The 20,286-nt window shown below is 43.6% G+C and overlaps 1 protein-coding gene and 1 non-coding gene across 3 annotated transcripts in view; both read right to left on the bottom strand.

The window, feature by feature from the left end:
• The window catches only part of FLNB (filamin B), a 153,682-nt gene that overhangs the window by 79,000 nt on the left and 54,396 nt on the right, over positions 1 to 20,286 (bottom strand). For both annotated transcript variants that reach the window (XM_003785545.2, XM_003785546.3), the window contains exons 2-4: positions 10,129 to 10,377; positions 8,508 to 8,605; positions 5,350 to 5,497 (exon numbers count right to left, since the gene is read on the bottom strand). In XM_003785545.2, coding sequence (XP_003785593.1) covers positions 5,350 to 5,497; positions 8,508 to 8,605; positions 10,129 to 10,377 — 495 coding nt within the window. The remainder of the gene's footprint in view (positions 1 to 5,349; positions 5,498 to 8,507; positions 8,606 to 10,128; positions 10,378 to 20,286) is intronic.
• Positions 9,340 to 9,446, bottom strand: LOC111723793. Its single transcript, XR_002772261.1, has one exon. It is a non-coding gene; the product is annotated as a U6 spliceosomal RNA (small nuclear RNA).

Raw genomic sequence — 20,286 nt, forward strand, 5'->3', positions numbered from 1 at the left:
AAAAAAAAAAAAAAGAATCTAAAGAATCTCATTCTATCACCCAGGCTGGAGTCCAGTGCCATCATAGTTCAATGCAGCCTCCAACTCCTGGACTCAAGTGATCCTTCTGCCTTGGCCTTCCAAGCAGCTGGAACTACAAGCATACACCACCATGCCCAGCTAATTTTTCTTATTTTTTTGTTGAGTCAGGATCTCACTGTGTTGCTCAGGCTGGTTGAACTCCTTGCCTCAAGCTATATGAGGTACTCCTACTTCAGCCTCCCAAAGTGCTAGGATTACAGGTGTTTCATGAATTTTTTAACAGTATGAAATAGGATCCAAGTAAGGGTCACATATTATAAATGATTGCTAAGTCTTTTAAGTCTCATTTAATCTCCATATGTCTCTCTATCTATTCTTTTTCTTTGCCATCAACCAATTAATGACACTGCAGTGGGTCATTGGTTACTATGCTCTGGATTTGTATTAGCTTTCTTTTTTTTTTTAAGACAGTCTTACTATGTCACACTTGGTAGAGTGCCCTGGCATTACAGCTCACATCAAACTCTTGGGCTTAAGTGATTCTCTTGCTTCAGCCTCCCAAGTAGCTGGGACTACGGACACCTGTGACAAAGCCTGGCTTTTTTGTTGTTGTAGTTGTCATTGTTGTTTAGCAGGCCCAGGCCAGATTCAAACCCACCAGCCTGGGCTTATGTGGCTGGTGCCCTAACCACTGAGCTATGGGCACTGAGAGTGTATTAGCTTTCCAATAAATAATTCAGTTTAAGAAAAAAAATGATGGGGTAGCGCCTGTGGCTCAAAGGAGTAGGGCACCAGCCCCATAAGCCAGAGGTGGCGGGTTCAAACACAGCCCCAGCCAAAAACAAAAAACAAAAAACTACAAAAATAATAATAATAATGGTAGATTGCTATACAAAAAGATAATCTTCCCACACTGGTAGGTAAGAAATTCAAAATGAAGGGCGAGGCGTGGTGGGCCCAACACCCCAGCATGTTAGGAGGCCATGGCAGTATAAGACCATCCTGACCAACATAGCAAGACCTTGTCTCTACAAAAAAAAAAAAAAGAGAGAGAGAGAGAGAGAAAGAGAGGAATATTCAAAAAAAGAAAGAAAGAAAACAAAATTCAAAGTGAAGAAAATACAATTTTAACTCATTTCATCATAGAAAAAAAACTGGAAAGAAATACCTTAGACTTTGAAGGAACGTACATGCTGGAGAATTGGAAAGTGAGCTTTTAATTTTCATTTTTTACATTTTTTAAAAATTTACATAATAATCAGGTCATTTAACAAATAGATTTACACACATACCTAAAATACTGATTAATATCCCTCCTTTTGAGTAAGTCTGAGAAACTTACTCTGCAGCTTATCAAAGGCCTGGGCTTGGGCGTATCTCTCCTGGCTGACCATGACTGGTTAGAAGGCTGAGCCACAGTCCCAGACTCCAAACTCCTGCAGTTATGCTTACCATGCAGAGACAACTGGTCTATTGATTACGCATATCAAACGGTGCTTAAGGCTTGCTATGCAATAAATGCTTCATGCAGAACACAGGTTTAGAAAAAGCTGTCTAACTAGTAAATGAATGGATCCTTTCAACACATCTAACCTTGCGAAAGTGCCCACCACAAGATTTGTTTGTGGTTGGAGGTCCACCTCACCCCAACCCTCTCTCCTTTCAACCTCCTGCAGTTAAGCAAGTGAGGGCTCTGTGCTTGCATCTACAATGCTAAATGGCTGGCAACTAGAATCTATGAAATATCCAAAAGACAAAACAAAACAAACTTCTCGATTCTTATAGAAACTAGAAGATGAAATACTCTCTCTTCCTGGGGGTCAGGTGATAGAAATGAAGCAATGTGGCCACGCAGCAGAGAGGGGCCCTACTAGCCCTGGCATTCATCTCACCACAGGACAAGGATAATGTCTCACAGTCCCACCCATGTGGCCTCACACTGTCACTTTAAATGAGCATTTTATCTTCCTACTTAAACAGGAAAAAAATAAGTTAAAAAGAAATTACCATATGATCCAGCAATGCCACTTCTAAGTATATACCCAAAAGACTTGAAAGCAAGGACCTAGATACTTATATATCCATGTTCATAGCAGCACTCATTCACAACAGCTAAACGGTAGAAGAGACCCAGATGCCTATCAAGAGATGAATAGGTCTTTTTGGTAATAGCCATTAGAAAACAAAAACAGATGACTGGATGAATAAAATGTGTTATATATAAGATAGAATATTATTCAGTCATAAAAAAGAATGAAATTCTGACACTTGCTATAACATGGACAATATATGTGCTAAGTGTAGTAAGCAAGACAAAAAAGATAGACATTATATGATCTCATTCTATGGGGCACCCAGAATAGGCAATTTCTTAAAAACAGAAAGTAGAGGGCGGTGCCTATGGCTCAGTGAGTAGGGCACTAGCCCCATATACTGAGGGTGGCAGGTTCAAACCTGGCCCCGGCCAAGTTGCAACAAAAAAATAGCCAGGCGTTGTGGTGGGCGCCTGTAGTCCCAGCTACTGGGGAGGCTGAGGCAAGAGAATCGCCTAAGCCCAGGAATTAGAGGTTGCTGTGAGCTGTGTGACACCACGGCCCTCTACTGAGGGCAATAAAGTGAAACTCTATCTCTAAAAAAAAATTTAAAAAAAAAAAAAAACAGAAACAAAAAACCAGAAAGTAGAAACAGAAGTCACCAGGAGCTGACAGGAGGGGAGAAGCAGAGTTATTGTTTAATGAGTATGGAGTTTCCATTTGGGGAAGTTGAAAAAGTTCTAGAGGTGGATGGTGGTGATGGTTGTACAACATTGTGGAGGAACTAATGCCACAGAATTGTACACTTAAAAATGGTTAAAATGCTGAATTTAATAACATGTACATTTCCCCACAATAAAAAAATGTAAAAATACACATACTCACACACATATAAATATAAAAGGGGGGAGAAAAGGGTGTGTTTCCTTCACAAGCGCACAATTCTTACAAAGAGGCAGATGAAGGAAATGGCACTGACCAGCCACATTCCTGAATCACAGCAAGTGGTCATTTTCTAGAAAACAGCCCCACAAAAGGAAACCGTCTCACATTAACAATGGGGAAACTGGAAAGCCAGTGATAAGGTTATTACAAACAAGCATTTTATGTCTTGATTAGATTCACTCCATTTGACCAAGTTTGTTGACAAGAGATTTATTTGGCGGTTTGCAACTTTTTTTGCCATTAAGGAAGCATAATCTTTAAAATCAGAGATTCCTCATTGCAGTCACCGCCCTTGCTTATGGCCCAGAGAAAGCACTTTTAAGGCAAGCATGGACATGCCAACTTTTGAGTGACTGTCGATGGCCAGAGGTCTTCAAAGTCCTCAGTCCCTATACAACACCAAGGATTGCACAGATCCCACTTCATTGCAAACAGAACCTCAAGTGCCAAGTGGGTTTGTTCCAGAACTATCAGGGTATCTGCTGGCCTAAAACATACCAAAAAACACAGACTAGAAGACCCAAAACCGAGATAGAGAACAGCACGTGGTCAGCACAACTTTTCTGGTCATGTGTCATCTTAAAACTAAGCTGATTATCAAACAGGGAAATGCTATATTCAAAGGGAATACATGTGGGATAGGCATCCCACAAGACACATGCCCTGGACTCTTCAGAAAGTCAATGCCATTGAAGAAAAGTTTGGGAAAATTATTCTGCATTTAAAGAGTCTAAAGAGAAGTAAAAAATCTAGAAAGTGAAATTTAATCAGACCTTGGTTTGTAAAACACAACTACTACAGAAGAAAATCTTAGAACAATAGGAAAATGTGAATACAAATTGGAATTAGATGATGTGAAATTATTGATTTTCTTATGTATGATAATTAACACTGTGGTTATGTAAGAGGATCTTACTCTTAGAAGAGGCTTATTGATACTCAAATGTCACCATGTCTGCAATTTATTCTCACCAAATAATTCAACAATCACACACACTCTCACACATGTGCTCACACATAAAGGGCAAGAGAAAATTATTAAGTTAGGATGGTTAACAACTGTCAATTCTGGGAGGATATTGTATGTGTACAAGTGTTATCCCAATGGTGATAACATTTTCTTGATTATGAAAATCAAGAAAGAAAGTAGGTGTAATGTCTCACACCCATAATTCCAGCATTTTGAAGGGCCAATGTAGGAAGTTCACTGAGGCTAGGAATTCAACACCAGCCTAGGCAACAGAGTAAGAACGCCCCCTCTATAAAAAATAGAAAATTAGCTGGATATGGTGGTATGTGGTACTTATGGGGCTGAGGCAAGAAGAACACTTGATCCCAGGAATTCGAGGCTATAGTGAGCTATGATCGGGGCACTGTACTCTTGGCTGGGTGACAGAGTGAGACCCTATCCTAAAGAAAAAAAGAAAGGAAAAGGGAAAAGGAAACAGAAGGAAAAAAAGAAAAATAAAACACACTCCTTCTCCTCACCATAAAAAAAAAAAAGTTGTATCTAGCTGCACTGAGTTTTACCAGAAACCACATTATGCAACCATCTACTACTGTTTTCTTCAAAAAGCTAGTGTGCATGAAGTTATGTGCCAATCAACACCAAATGCCTCCAAATAGCTTTAACCCACTCTAATGTTTGGAGCAGAATGGTGTCCCACAGAGTCATAAACAGGATGCCTTGGCAAGGAAGTATCTACCAGGGGTTCACAATAGCTCCCACCTTTGGAAATCTGAGGCAGAAGGAGAAATGAAGCAGCAGCCAGACGACCCGGCTCCAGGCCTCTCCTCAGCACAGATTGTGGGGTCTGAGGCCCCCTTACCCATTTACTCTGTGGACCAGGTCTCTGATTCCACTTCTGAAAAAGGGGAGCAACACCGCTTTCTTAGTCCCAGGGTTACTACACTAAAACTACAACATAGCAAACTTATCATTCTCTGTCACAGGAAAGCAAAGCATGTTTTGTTTTTTATTTGTTTGTTTGTTGAGACAGGGCCTCGCTTTTGTCTCCCAGGATGGAGCACTGTGGCACGGTCATAGCATACTGCAGCCTCCAACTTCTGGGCTCAAGTGATCTTCCTGCCTCCAAAGTGCTGGGATTACAGGTATGAACCACCATAGCCAACCCCAGAAGCAGTTCTTAAAACAACAAGATTCACAAGGCACAATAAGATGGTCATACATAAATGGCTCTTTAGGTCTAAAAACAGTGACAAAGGAGGCTTGGAGTATGTTTAGGAATTAAACCTATACATTCTTGATTCTGAGAACATTCTTCCTAAAGCCTCATAATAATCTCCAACACCAGAGGACAACTCTCAAATCAACAGGACCAGCACTTACCTTTGCCGTAGGCCCTGGCTTTCTTTGGGTTGAGTTTGGGTTTAAGAGGAGCCCCTGGCTTGAGCTTGGCTTTGGGGAACTGGGACAGGTAAGTCATAACCGAGTGCTCATCCACATCTGGGTGAATAATTTCTTCAGGAGTGATGACCTAGATGGAGGAATACCCAGGACACATGACTTTGCAACTAATGAAGTTTTTGTAACTGTCTCTTAAACCAAGCACTATAAATATTAAATGAGTCAGCTTCTCGGCAAGTAAAATTACATTAAGTGGATACATCAAGATCAGTGTTTTTTAACCTTTTAGAGGTGTTTACTGGCCTCTTTGGAAGCTGGGGAACCCATTCCAGAAAATATACCATGTAATCCCAGAGGTTTGTTTCCCCTCCCACAAGTCTACTAACTCCCCAGGTCAAAATTCCCAGAAAGGATAAAGGGATAGGCTATAGAAAGTCAGGAAAAAGAAACAAGCACATATTAGATTAGAGAGTATTACAAAAACCCACCAATTAACTGGCTTCTTCCTTTGCTCTCATATATCCATGGACTATATCTTTATTAACTCTCCTAAAACTCTATTAACACTAATAAAACAACTAAAATTTAAAAAAGATAAACACATATTAGATATTTGGTCTTAATTTATTAGGAGCCATTAAAAAAATAGAGAGGGTCTTGGCTCCTGTGGCTCAAGCAGCTAAGGCACCAGCCATAAACACCTGAGCTGGTGGGTTCAAATCCAGCCCGGCCCGCCAAACTACAATGACGGCTGCAACCAAAAAATAGCGAGGTGCTGTGGCAGTCTCCTGTGGTCCCAGCTACTTGGGAAGCTGAGGCAAGAGAATCGTCTAAGCCCAGGAGTTGGAGGTTGCTGTGAGCTGTGATGCCACAGGACTCTACCCAGGGTGACAGCTTGAGGCTCTGTTTCAAAAAAAATAAAAGTAAAAAAATAGAGAGGGGTTGGATTTTTCCTGATAATTCAGTTTACAAGAAAGATTAGGCTCAAACTGGACAGGTGACCTCCCTGAAGGTGTTACTGCCTCAGTTTCCTCACCTGGCCAACCCCAGCACTCAAAGTCCTCCCTGCCTCCAATAAAGGGCTAAGGAGGTAAAGTCCACTTCCTTGTATGAACAGAAGACGTCTCATGAGCCAGGTTAACTAACCGCAATGAACAACAGATGCATCCTACTTCCCTCTCCCAAACCATTCTGCTGATTAGCCGCAGGAATGAAATAGCTACTTGGGTTTGAACAGTCACCTTCAATACATTCCATAAAAAGTAGGTGTGTGCTGATTTGGAATTTCTTCTAGGCAGCTCCTTCAACAACTTTTACCATGCCAACATCACATGAACGTCAAAAGGAGATGGTTTTAGGTTTACGCAGAGATGAAAAACATACTACACCACTTCCTGAGAGTGGACAAGCCAAGAAATGGGCCATGTAGCAGAGACAGACTCCAAAACCAAACCAAAGCAATAGGCGTGTTTTTCTACCTTCTGAGGAATCCTGTTACAAAATACACTGAACTCAGCTCTGAACACCAACTCAGACCTTAAGGGAGCCTATAGCAAAGGCATCAACCCCATGGCACTGAAAACTCTTGACCAGGGTTTTCAACATGGGACTAAGGATGCTTACCTGTTAGGGGGAGTTTTTAGAAGGAAAACATTAGTTTCCCTCTCTGCTAGGAAGACTGGACCTCAACTAGGCAACATGCCTACTGCAGATGATATCCAAGATATATTCGATTTCTGAGTGCCCATGTTATACTCCTATATAATAGGATTATGGGCATTGCAAATTCTTCCACAATTTCCATTAATGGTCAGTTATTCTGCTTTATATTTTTTTCTACAGTTCTAAGTCCTCTGACTTTTCTAAAGATAATATATTGAAATTACCTTTTTCTATAGACAGAGAAAAAAATCATCAAATACTAGCAATTTCTTATGGCTCAACCTAACAGTTAAGGTCCATATTTGTAGTCTGGGAGTTAAAGATAGTCTTCAAAATATTTGGAACAGAGGGCGGTGCCTCTGGCTCAATGAGTGGGGCGCTGGCCCCATGTACTGAGGGTGGCGGGTTCAAACCTGGCCCCAGCCAAATTGCAAAAAAAAAAATAGCCAGGCATTGTGGTGGGCACCTGTAGTCTCAGCTGCTCGGGAGGCTGAGGCAAGAGAATCTCCTAGGCCGAGGAGCTGGAGGTTGCTGTGAGCTGTGACACCACAGCACTTTACCAAGGGCAACAGAGTGAGATTCTGTCTCTACAAAAAAAAAAAATAAAATAAAAATATTTGGAGAATACTAGAAAATTTGCTAGCCTGTGAGAAAAGAAGAATGACATAAAAATTCTTAGGCTAGATATAGTGGCTCCTGCCTGTAATCCCAGAACTTTGGGAGGGTGACATAGGAGGATTACTTAAGGCCAAGAGTTTGAAACCAGCCTGGGCAACATAGTGAGACCCCATCTTTACAAGAAGGAATTTAAAAAAAAAAAAATTAGCCAGGCTCGGCACCTATGGCTCAAGCAGCTAAGGCTCCAGCCACATACACCTGAGCTGGAGGGTGCGGATCTAGTCCAGGCCACCAAGCAACAAGGATGGCTGCAATCAAAAAATAGCCAGGCATTGTGGCAGGTGCCTATAGTCTCAGCCACTTGGGAGGCAGTGGCAGGAGAATCGCTTGAGCCCAGGAGTTGGAGGTTGCTGGGAGCTGTGATGCCATGGCACTCTACCCAGGGTGACAGCTTGAGGCTCTGTCTCAAAAAAAAAAAAAAAATTAGCCAGATATGGTGGCACACACCTGCAGTCCTTGCTACTTGAGAGCTTGAGACAAGAGGATGGCTTGAACCCAGGAGTTTGATGCTGTCATGAGCCATGTTCGTACCACTGCACTCCAACTTGGACAATAGAATCAGACAACCCTATCTCAACAACAACAAAAACAGATTTTTGGATGATCTACAAGCACCTAAGTCAATGAGAACCTATTACTACGGGCATAATGAGGAACATGGGAGCACACCACAGGCAGTGTTCTTTGAAGTTTAATGCCTAGGTCAGAGTGCCTGCCTGACCTAGAACGGCAAGCACAGAGTGACAGAACAAGCCAGTGGGCGGGGGTGGCCTCCTGGGCCCCGGCACGCTCGCATGTACCTGCGGGACGCCCAGCCAGTCGTCTGCCTGCTGCATGGCTTCACGCGCGTTATCCACGGGCTTGCGTGGGTCCCATGACTCCCAGTCTGGGCACAGACCTGTCAACAGAACACAAAAAATCTTTTAGCATTAGCTGCCCAAAGAGATTAAAGCAAGCCATGTGCCTAAATCAAAGCTATTTGGTCTCTTAATTCCGAGAATAATTTCTGCCAAAAATCTCAGTGAGTTATTTATTTAATGGGCAGAAAGTATCACAGACGAGCATGCCAGGTAGAAGTGATCCTACATTAGCTGAGACTTCTCCCGTAGGTGCTATCTTCTTGCATTAAGATAGGGATTATCCGTTCCTTAAAAGTGTGGCATTGACAAATAAACACGGCTTATAAAAAGCCTAGTGCCTTTTACAGGAGAAATTGTTTTGCCCGTAGTCCAAGATTTATCTTTAAAAAGCTGGGCTAGCATTCTGTGTGATGCAAAAATCTACTTGCTTAAAGGCACAAAACTAGAATTCTCTTAAGAGCCCTGATATGCACAAGAAGTACAGAACTACAGTAAAAATTCCCAGGTTTAAACTGGAAAGAAGTATCCTAAAATGTGTCTTTAGATGGAAGTAAGGGAGAGGAACTAGGAAATGAACTACTGTGGCTCTTTGATCTACTTCTGGATGACACTGGCTCTCAAGGAAGAATGAGGCCTTGAACCAGCTTCCTTCCTTACCCACCTGACACCAGCTAGTTTTGCTTTAAGTGTGTTAGGAACCACTAGCTTACTAAATCCTAACGTGCCCAGCACATTCAGAACACTCTGTAAATGGAAAATATGATTAATAGAGTAGTTCTTTTTTACTTTCACAAATTTGCATGCTACCCTTGTGTAGTGGCAATGCTAATGTTCTCTGTATCCTTCTAATTTTAGCATATGTGCTGCCAAAGAGAGCATTAGAGAAGATTTCTTAAATTAAAATTAATTTTAGGGGGTATGTATAAACACTGGCTCTGGTTTTTCTACTGAATGTGCACCAGCAAACTCTACCCATCAATCTAAACCTTCCAGTGAGGATAATTACAACCTTGGTGTACACTCAACCACTAAGAAAAGAGAGGCCCATCAAGAGTGGAAAGGTCTCCAAGTGGATCCTGACCAAGCACTGTTTCACAGTAATGCAGAAAGAAAGGGTGGAGAGAGCCATATATAGTCAAACCAGTGGTTAATAAAAAGGGGTACTTTCCACTCCATGGAAGTTTTAAGATTTTTATGCCAAGCCACCTAGAAACATGTAAGATGTTTCTCCAAAGCCAACAGGAAACTAGGCACCAATGTGGGAAGATACAGGGCTTTAGAGTCTGGAAGCTCAACCCAAGGCCTGCTCCAATCTCCAAGGCCTCCACTGGGAATAGCTAAATGACCGAATTCAGTGCTCACACATGTCTATGGATCTACGTAGAAAACCTACTCTCAGAAGGGTTAACGGAGCTATTTTCAGCTCCATTAGCTATCTTACATGGGCTAAAATCAGAGAAATATACCAAATCATGGCAAAGCTAGTGTTGCCACTGAAAACCAAGATGTTTAGGGCCCATGCATCAACCTCCGGAAGAAATGGTTTAGCCACAATGCTTGCCTGGAGCACAGCTGTCAACCAGGGCTCCCAAGGCTTTGCCGTCTTGCCAGTTCTGGTTGAAGTTGGTGATGGGCAAGTAGGGGATCTTGTTCTGAATCCATCCCAGCAGTCGCTGCTTTGGTGTCTGCTTCTTGGCGTCGTCATCCCCTTCATCCTCCCACACAGGCATGGAGATGGAGTAGTGGAGGATCAGCGTCCATACCAGGCCCAAGATGAGCTTCAGGTTCCCATCCACAATGGCTTTGCTGTCTGGGGAGAAAGGCAGAGGCCCGGTCACTCCTTTGGGTTATACAAAGTGAATCACGTTCCTTGTAAAAAGTGAATGGAGTCCTTATCTTTTAGAAAACCATACTGAGATATTTAACAGTGAAAAAATGTGAGGCTAGAGTTTGCTTCAAAATACTTGAGGATGGGACGGCGCCTGTGGCTCAAAAGAGTAAGGCGCTGGCCCCATATGCCAGAGGTGGTGGGTTCAAACCCAGCCCCAGCTAAAAAAAAAAATACTTGAGAATGAGAATAGATGAAATATGACTCTAAAATGCTGATGGATGTCATCGGATCGTGGGTACATGAGAATGCACTATACTACTGTCTCTACTTTTGTGTTTGCTTAAAATTTTCAATAAAAAGGATTTGGAAATTTTAAAGAAATCATGTCAGAAACGCAGACAATAAAAAGGGGTAACTGCTTCTCCAGAGGTAACAGCCGGTATCTGGTGGTAGTCTACTACACCCCACGTTGGTGTACACACATTTGTATGTGTTTGTTGCCTGAATTTATATTATACAAAAGAACAAATCTAAAACATTTTCTTTCCATTCATCATTATGTCCCAGACATCTTTTCTCAACAAAAAGTTGTTTCTGTTTATAGTCCCACCTATGGGTTTAAGAGGCCAGTTTCCCTTCAAATTTCCCCACTGCTGGGTATTATCATTTTCATCTTTGCTAGTCTGACAAGTCAGTCACTCATAAGAGGAAACCATTAACAGTTAAGCTAATATAATTGGGCAAAGTCTCTCTTGCCAAGAGGATAAGTGACTATCCCAAGTCTTGGCTAGTCCTCCCCTTGCTTAACAGAACATGCCATACCCCTAAGCCAGCACCTCAGGAATCTCACTACCATTTGTTTCCGCTTCCCCGCCCCCCACCCTTGGCTTCTCTGCAGTGCTCCTCCTCTTTCCAATCTCCATCTGCACCCACCAAAATTCAAACATTGTCTTCAAGATCTCTCTCTTCTCCATTTCTTTACATCCCCTCCCCACCAGACATCCTCTACAGCCATTCTTATTCCACAAGGACCCCAGGCTGAAAATATTGTATCACAAATGTCTTGAACTCTTCCTTCAAACACCTGCTTTCCAGGGTGTGAATTCTATCCCTACCTAAATCTTTTGGCAAATCTTTTTCAATATCCTCCCAATAAATGGTCCCTTGTCTTCTCTCTCAGAGTCTTTGTCAGCCATGAGGCTGAATCACTGCTCACATAACCCCAGAACCCTCTTTCTCATCAGGGACCTCTGAGCTTCCAAATTCATAGTGGTCCCTGCTGCTCACAACTCTTTAAACATAAGGCACCTTCAGAACTTACATAACCCAGTTGACTTTCCACCCTTGTTGCCCTCACACCATACTCTACTCCAGTCTCAAAGACTCCAGGACTATATCTTGCTTTAAACCCCTGGACCTCTCCATGTGTTCTCTGTATTCCTTGTGATAGGAAGACCCTTCACCCCATCCTCCTGCGGACACACCCTAGCTCACCGCTCAAGCACCTGATCCTGACACTTTACTCTCTGCATGGACTATGCCGGAGTCCTTTCCCTACTGTAGAACTGTGAGCACCTGTAAGGGAGTAACTGAGCCACTTCACCTTGGAGACCCCTACCCACCATCGGCCACCCGAACATTGGTTAAACACATGCCAAATCACGCTTACTGAAACCCAACTCCAACCACGTGGAAAAGCGAGGCACATGCTGATAAGGAGAGTGTGGTATGCCGTGTGAAACTGAAAGAAGGAAGGTTTTTTTTTAATTATCCTGATTATTGTTATTTCCCCTTGCAACAAAAGACCCTCTTCAAAAGCCCACACTCAATCCCAGAGAAATAAGAGGTAATTTCACAATTGCTGAGTTCGCCTTCATAAAATTTGATCTAAACTGGACAAAATAAAGATTACCATGAATTGGCTGGTAAGACAAACAAAATTCAAGCACTCTTCACTCAAAGTTAAGGTGCCCACCAGCGATTTGCTGTGTGATGAATTGTGTAAGTAGTAACTTTTTTTTTTTTTTAAGACAACAGTCTCACCCTGTCACCCAGGGTAGAGTGCAGTGACATCATTCTAGCTCACAGCAAACTAAAACTCCTGGGTTCAAACAATCCTGCCTCAGCCTCCCAAGTAGCTGGGACTACATGAGCCCACCACAATATCCAGTAATTTTTCTATTTTTAGTAGAGTTGAAGTCTCACTCTTGCTCAGGCTGGTCTTGAACTCCTGAGCTCAAGCAATCCTGCCTTAGCCTCTCAGAGTGCTAGGATTACAGGCAGAAACCACTGCACCTTCCCAAAGTTATAATGCTGTCTGCATAATTCTTGGGGCTCAGAGAAAAATGAAAATGCAGGGCACCTTGTCCAAAAATTAAGAACTACAAGACGGCAATAGCATAGCATTTAACCAAGGGTGGGGCAGTTCTGAACACATAGGTCATGTGACCATGAAACCAGCCCTTGTTTTGGTCCTGTAGCCAATCAAGCATCAATGGTCTGCATAAAACCCTGGACCCTGCCCAGAACTTGGATATGCGAGAATTCATCCCATGGAACCAGACATTTCTCCAGCTGAAAGTCCTTGACTGTGACTGAATTTTTTGGATTAGATGTCCTATTATGCAGTTGTCTTTGAAGTGCCATTGACTACAGAGTTACCACATACTAATCATCAGAAATCTCAGATCAAACAATTTTCTATGCCAGTTTCCTTTATCCAAGCTAAAAGGAGAAGAGTAGCCTTCAAAAAGTTGAGGGATGAGGGAATTAAAGTGTGCATACTCTCAGGGTAACGGTCATGGCCTGGTAGCTTTGAGGTACTGTTCTCTTGCACCATGAGGGGTTTGACCAGGTTAGCAAATCTCACTCAGCCATAACATCATTCTGCAAAACTCAAGCTTTGCTGAGTTATATGTTAAATACCTTTCCAAAGCAAATTTACAGATTTAATTCATAAATCAAAACATGAAACCAGTTTGCTCTATTTTTACCCAACTTACACATGTTGGTTTAAAGCAATAAGACACAAGTCTTTTCTCGAAAAGATTTTGGGAGAAATATGACCCTGTTAAAGTCTAAGCCAAATTTATTAAAAAATACAATGCCCAGAACTTCTGTTTCCAATGAATTCAAGGTGGGTGTCCAAATGGGAAAGCCCCCTTTATGGTACCAATGGGATAAATGATATCTTCATTCTGCTATTTTAAGAAGCTGGAGGGAGGGCAGTCCTCATTTCTGAAGTGATTCTGACAGGTGAAGGTTCAAATACTCTACCACCAAACTCCTGGAACAATAAAAAGATGGCAACTTGCCCAAAAGACCTCCCGGCCCCCATCCACATGAAATATGAGACTCTGTATGCCTTGAAAATGAAATGCTACACAGCATCACAGGGTCAGCATCTGACCATCACAGTAGATGCGAGAATTTTCAGACCTGAGTGTGCTCTACAAAGTTTATGTCAAGTGTAAACATGGAACAGAAACATAAGAGGAGGAAAAGGCCAGATCAACTGGAAGCATGAGAGAGTCGCTCCTAGGCCTCTTTCAGGAATAAAATAAACCAGCACCAACCATGCCCACGCAGCATCCTAGACTCTGCTTGGATTTCAGTGGCTTGGAATCTGGCCATGGGTTTCTCCTCCCCAAATCCAGCCAATCACAATTCCCACATAACTAGTCCTGGCTCTGGACAACCCTGACCCTCTAACCACAAACATTTTCTCAAACTACTTAAAATTATCCAATGTTGCTTATAAATGAGGGTAGTGGGTTGTTTTTTTTTTTTCCATAGCTAGAAAGTTAATTTGAGCTACTGCAAATTCTGGGATGAAATGTTTTCACATCACCTTTGTACATCAATCCTCTATGCCAGTGGTTCTCAACCTTCCTAAAGCCTCCTAATGCCAGGACACTTTAATACAGTTCCTCATGTTGCTACTTCATAACCATAATTTCCCTACTGTTATGAATCATAATGTAAATATCTGATACACAGGATATATTTTCATTGTTACAAAGGGGTTGCGACTCACAGGTTGAGAACTGCTGCTCTATGCCTTGTAAAGATGCATTCTGGAATGGGTACATTTGCGGGGGTAGAAGCCAGGTATTTTTAGGCAATCTCTGGAAGCATCTTGGAAACATCTTTGTGGATAAGTTCCTGAAAAGTCAGGAGATGGTGGCCTTTCACCTTTCTCTACTCACACGCACATGAGAAGCAGAGAGTCAGATCATGCAACTATCTACATTCCTGCTACATTCCAGCACTGTGCCATCCAGAGACCTACTGGAAGGCAATCCTACCACTTCTCTCCTAGCTGTTCTCATTAACCAAGGTAACAGAAGTGGTGGCCCGTGAGGATAGGGCTCCCTGTCCTCCATCTCCATAATCCCCAAGAAGCAAGGTTCAGCCCCCAACCCTCTCTTCTTCAGTGCCTGTCCATTCTGCTCTCCTGGGTAAGGACAACAGGTCATCCTTTGGCCACCATGCAGGTAGCTGCTAGGTCAGAAATAGCCACAAAATGATGCCATAGGAATCAAGGACAAGACCTCAAGACCAAACTCTGCACTAGAGCTCGGCCCTTTAGGAAATGGTCACACACTCTGCTCCCTGCCCTCTCATCTCCATCAGCTCCTGAGAGGCAGTATGGCAACATGCCTGCAAGTACAGGCTCTGGAATCAGCAACTCAGCTAAATACAGTAGAACCTCAGTAAGTTGACCACCCAAGGGACTGTAAACAACTGGTCAACACACAGAAGTGGTCAAATAGGAATCTAGGCCTACTGTATTGATATGTACACGTGGTACATGTCCAGTCTATGAAAACTAGGTCAACTTAAGGAGGTGGTCAACTATGGAGATTCTGCTGTATGTTACTTTGAACCACCCATCCACTCTCTCTGAACCTTATTTTTCCTCATCTATAAAATGACAACAACCATACTCAACAACTTCACAGGGCTACAGTAAGGAGTGGGTTGGTTAGAGAATGCCAAGATTGAGCATAATGCTTGTCACACAGTAGGCTGCTTAGTAAGTGTGCCCTCCTTCCCCACTACCAAGTGTTGTGTGCAGGTAAGAAATGAGAGGAAGTACCTTGTGAATTATCAGGAGATTGAAATGTTCAATTTGTTCCCTCTGTGAGGCAAGTAATTCATTAAAAGGGCCATGAGCACAGCCTCCAAGGGCCCCACTTTCTTTTTCTTTTTTCTTTTACTCTAAGGAGAGGCTGGCCCATGACTCTGCAGTGAACCTGGAACATGCAAAGTCTCTGCAAGGAAGACACTTCTGAGCTGGGTGATTTAGGAGACCAACATGGCCTAAAAACCCCTCTCCCACCCATAGAGACAACAAGAACCACCCAGGAACCAAACTGCTAATATTTTATCAGATGTTTCTGAAAGAGAATATGGCACAAAAAACAGCTATATGGGCCAGGGGTCTGGTCCCTGCTTGCCTTCCCAGCTTCATGGTGCTCAAGCTCACCCTCGATCCTTGTCCCCAAGCCCACTTGGCCGGGGGGCTCCCCATAGCCCCTTCCCCTCTCCTGTCCTGGCTAATACTCTTTCTTCTATATCCAATCCACAAAGCCAGAACAGGGTCCCTGTCAATCGCTCACTCTTCGATGTCCCAGGCCCTTCTCTTTCAGGGCACCTAATCAGAGAATCATCTGTGTTACGTCTGCCTCCTCTGCAGAAAGTGTCTGCTCTACAAAGTCAGGACCTGGATCATCTTGCTCCTCCCGTCCCCAGACTTAGCACACTTAGCTATTTGGGGGATACACTCAACCTTCCATCTTCTCTCCTCCAGCGCCACATCAGGCAGGGCAGTATGTTGTACAGTAGATACAAAAAGCACACTCATGTAAGATTTTCAGACAGAATCCTAACCTGCTTGGGCCATGGCCACCTCTGAACCACAGGAGGCAACACAGTGTTGGCACAGAAAGCAGGTGGGGAGAGCTCAGTGGGGGTGCAGTCTCTGCGGCTCCGCCACTGTGCACCTCAGTCTCCTCACTTGGGACAAGGTGGATGATGGAACACAGCTGCGCGCTCCACTGCCATTAAATGCTGGTATTATTATTACTATTATTCTTATCTTTACTGAAAAGAACAGGTTGCTCTTATCAACCTGAAACAAAAAGAACAAAGGCAGGGGAGAAAAGTGAAAGCTTAGCAGGCAGTTGTGACCTGCAGGTTTGCACCGCAGCCTGCCTGTGTTGGCAACGTAGCTGAGCCCACAGTTAGCAGCATCCAGCAAAGGGCTGCAAGGCACCCCTGCAAGGCAGTGGCAGACCCAGTGCCTACTGACATTCTAAGTCAGCTTTGCAGTCTCTCTCCAGCTGCCTTTTTCTGAGCCTGAACAAACCATGGCTGAAATGTAGGCTTTGATTACCCAAACAAACAAAAAGGCAACCTTAACAAACAGGAGGCATTTGACCCCTCTCCTCAGATCTTCAGTGAAAACCTGGCCCAGACATAACCCATCCTCCCAGGCCAGGTTAAGGAGGACCATGTTAGTGGGCTGGCCAGGACCCAGGTGACATTCCAGAGGCGCAACAGCCCTTCCACCCATACCACAGATGACGTATTGAACTGTGCTCCTTGGCTCAGGTACCGGGAGGTCGCTGGGCAGGCTGAAGGGCCACACTGGCTTCTCACCCCTGTTCAAGGGTTTTCTCCAGGGTCTTAAAACAACAAAGGGCTGTGTGGAGTAAGGCAAACACGTACAACCAGGTGACTCACAGCCATAAGACTGATGCATATCTGTGACAAAAGCCACTCTCTGGCCACTAACATCCTCCCCACCCTTCGCCCTCCCAGACATTGTGGCTTTCAGCTACATGGCTCTTCCAGCCTCGCTCGAAGTCAGCTGTCTCACCAATGGACAGTGAGCAATGTGAAGATTACAAGCAAAGTACACAATTGCTTTGGGACCTAGGCAGCAGGCGTGCCTCTCCACACATTCTTACTCCCCAGCGAGCCTGTGCCCGATATATCACAGTCATCTGGCTTGGGGTTCTCCCAGGAGAGGCCTGGCAAGGTGATCCCAGAAACAATGTCCCACCACCCTAAAGATTCAAAAACTCCCACCTGTACATTCTTTACACAACTGTTTTTATTAAGGAGGTTCAGCTATAAAAAGAGAATGTTCTGGACTTTGAAAGACTTGAAGTCAGATGGGCCTATCTCAAATGGTAACAGAAAAATACAGACCACAATAAAATAACAGTAGATGAAGCCACTGGTGTCAGCTGGATTTCTGATTTTCTCTCTTGCTTATGAACTACTCAAGAATTACAAACAATAAAAAAAAGAATTACAGGGCGGCACCTGTGGCTCCAAAGGTTAGGGCACTGGCCCCATATATCAGAGGTAGCGAGTTCACACCTGGCCCCGGCCAAAAAAAAAGAATTACAAAGGAGCTGTTTGAATTCATTTTTATCCATCACTATTACAAGGTTCAGTTAATATATGTATTTTTTATGTTAGTAAGTTTTCTTCTTATAAAACCACCGAGGCGGCAGTTGAGGGGAGAGGCTCAAAGTGAAAGTGAGGTGGGACCTAGGTTAGTAATTTTTCGAGACCAGTAGTAGCAAATGTATATAGGCACATGAAATGAAAACTCTTTCACTGGGTTGAGAAAGATTCTGAAGCCATGTCTGTATTTAGCCAAAAACACTGCTAAAATGGATTACAAATGCCTGCCATGTATGATGCAGGGGAATGGAGGCTGAGCGATTACTCTGCAGATTAGCAATGCCTGCCCTGTGCATGGCACGGGGGAGTGGTAGCCAGTATTTCTCTGCAACAGAATTGAGTAAACATTCCCAAATCCCTGATTTGAGATTTCTACTATAGGCCCATAACACATTCCTTATGCATAACCTCAGACTTCAAGTTTCCTACTTTGCCAACTATTCCTTCTGTTCTCTCTCACTTGCTGGACCATTTTTGCCTAAAATAGTTGGAACAAATTATTTCATAAATACCTTATTTTTATTTTGGGACAGAGAGTTTGGTGAACTTTTCAGCTCATAGAACCTATGATGGTTTATTGCTTTGTAATTTATCCCAAACACTCTATTTCCTGGTTAAGAGGGATCACATTAATAAAAGTTCCATTTTCATCACCCAGGGGCTTTCTTTTCAATGCCACTTTTTGAAAAGTGTTTATCACTTTTGAGAATGACTTTATAAACAACAACAAAGCCACATTGGGCTACATGATAAGTGAGATGAGTATATTTAAGGGACTAGAATATAGTAAATGCCCTTCCACTTACTATTATTGGTAGATCCTTTGAAAGTTAGAATGAGAACTCTAACTTTGTTAGAGAAATTAAAGAAAGAAAGGAAAAATGAAAGACCCTTCAAAATGGGAAGGCAGTGCATTCTAAATTAGGTTTTAGACCTCAAAGTGACAGGCCCTTGCACAAACACAATCTGTAGCTGCATCCTATTCTCCTGGATGACTGGTAGGACAGGTCCCCTAAGACTTCTGGGCAGAAATGGCAAGTTGAGGAGCCCAAAGTCCAGCTGCTGGGAGGCTTGGGGTAGACCCCAGAGTGAGTTCAAGAGGCCACAGCATGGTGGTGGTATGTCCCTTGCTCACAGCTTCCAACTACTATTGCTCTGTGAACACTTCCAGCTGAAATAATAAATGCTGGCTGTGAACGGAGGTCCCCATGCCCTTCTGACTCCAGCTCAGTTTGTCATGCAGTGAGGCCACCTCACCTGAAAAACAGCTCACTTTGCTTTGAGCAGAGCCAGGCCCATCCAGAGACCTTGCGCCTGCCTTGTGCAGCTCCCGGGTAAGGGGGGCAGGAGGAACTGTGCCTGGGAAGACTCCTAAACATGTCTTCTCAGATCAACAGCAACCAAAATGCTACACAGTGCTGTCTCTTCCAGACCCCTCCACCAGGCCAGACCCTGTGTGACAGTCTTGCATCATCTCACATAACCCTCACAAACAACACTATGGAGGTGGCCTTTATGGTTAATCCCATTTTACAGAGAGACCATAGAGGCCCGTGGGGTGAAGCCAATTATCAGTGACAGAGAGGGAGGACCTAGATTTAAACCCAGTTCTCCCTGTTGCCAGAGTCCAGACTGTTACCCTCACTACTTCCCTGAATCTATATCATGTCCCAATAGCCTGATGAGGTGAGAGTCCGGTTATGACTCTCATTTTACAGCTGAGGAGACAGAGTTCAAGGAAGTGATCCATCCACAGTCCCACAGCTAGTGAGTGGCTGTGCTTACATGAGCCAGGCTTCTCTGCCCCAGGTAGAGCCTCTGAACTTCTGCCCAATCATTCCCATGATCTCTAACTTGCCTGGGCTCTAGCAGGATTGTCCAACCTTTTTTCTTCACTGCTGTACATTAGAAGAAGCGTTGTCTTGAGTCACACATTAAACACACAAATACTAACAAAAGCTGAAGAACAAAAAAAAAAAAAAAAAGTTCATGCACATTCTTCACAATATCCAACACCACACATAAGCAAAAAAAATCCTCATGCAGCCAGCCACAGGTTGGACACCCTTAGAGGACAGGCAGGATTATGGTGTCCACACTAGGCTTGGGCACACTAACAAGTCAGACCTAGATTATTCTAGTCTCTCTGTCTCAGCTGTGATTTACTCAGCCTCTACCACACCCTGGGAACTGGGAGTTCTAATGATCACAGTTCATCCCTCTATCCAGGCAGCCCCTGTGCACACCTCATTGCTTGGCACAGGAGCTATCTCCTTGGAAAAGCTAGGGAACTTGGAAGAAGATGCAGTTCTGGGCTCAGCACCTATAGCTCAACCGGCTAAGGCGCCAGCCACGTACACCTAAGGTGGCGGGTTCGAATCCCCAGCCCGGACCCACCAAACA

Source organism: Otolemur garnettii, unplaced genomic scaffold, assembly GCF_000181295.1.
Source record: "Otolemur garnettii isolate 467f Iridium unplaced genomic scaffold, OtoGar3 scaffold00015, whole genome shotgun sequence".
Classification (NCBI taxonomy): Eukaryota; Metazoa; Chordata; class Mammalia; order Primates; family Galagidae; genus Otolemur; species Otolemur garnettii.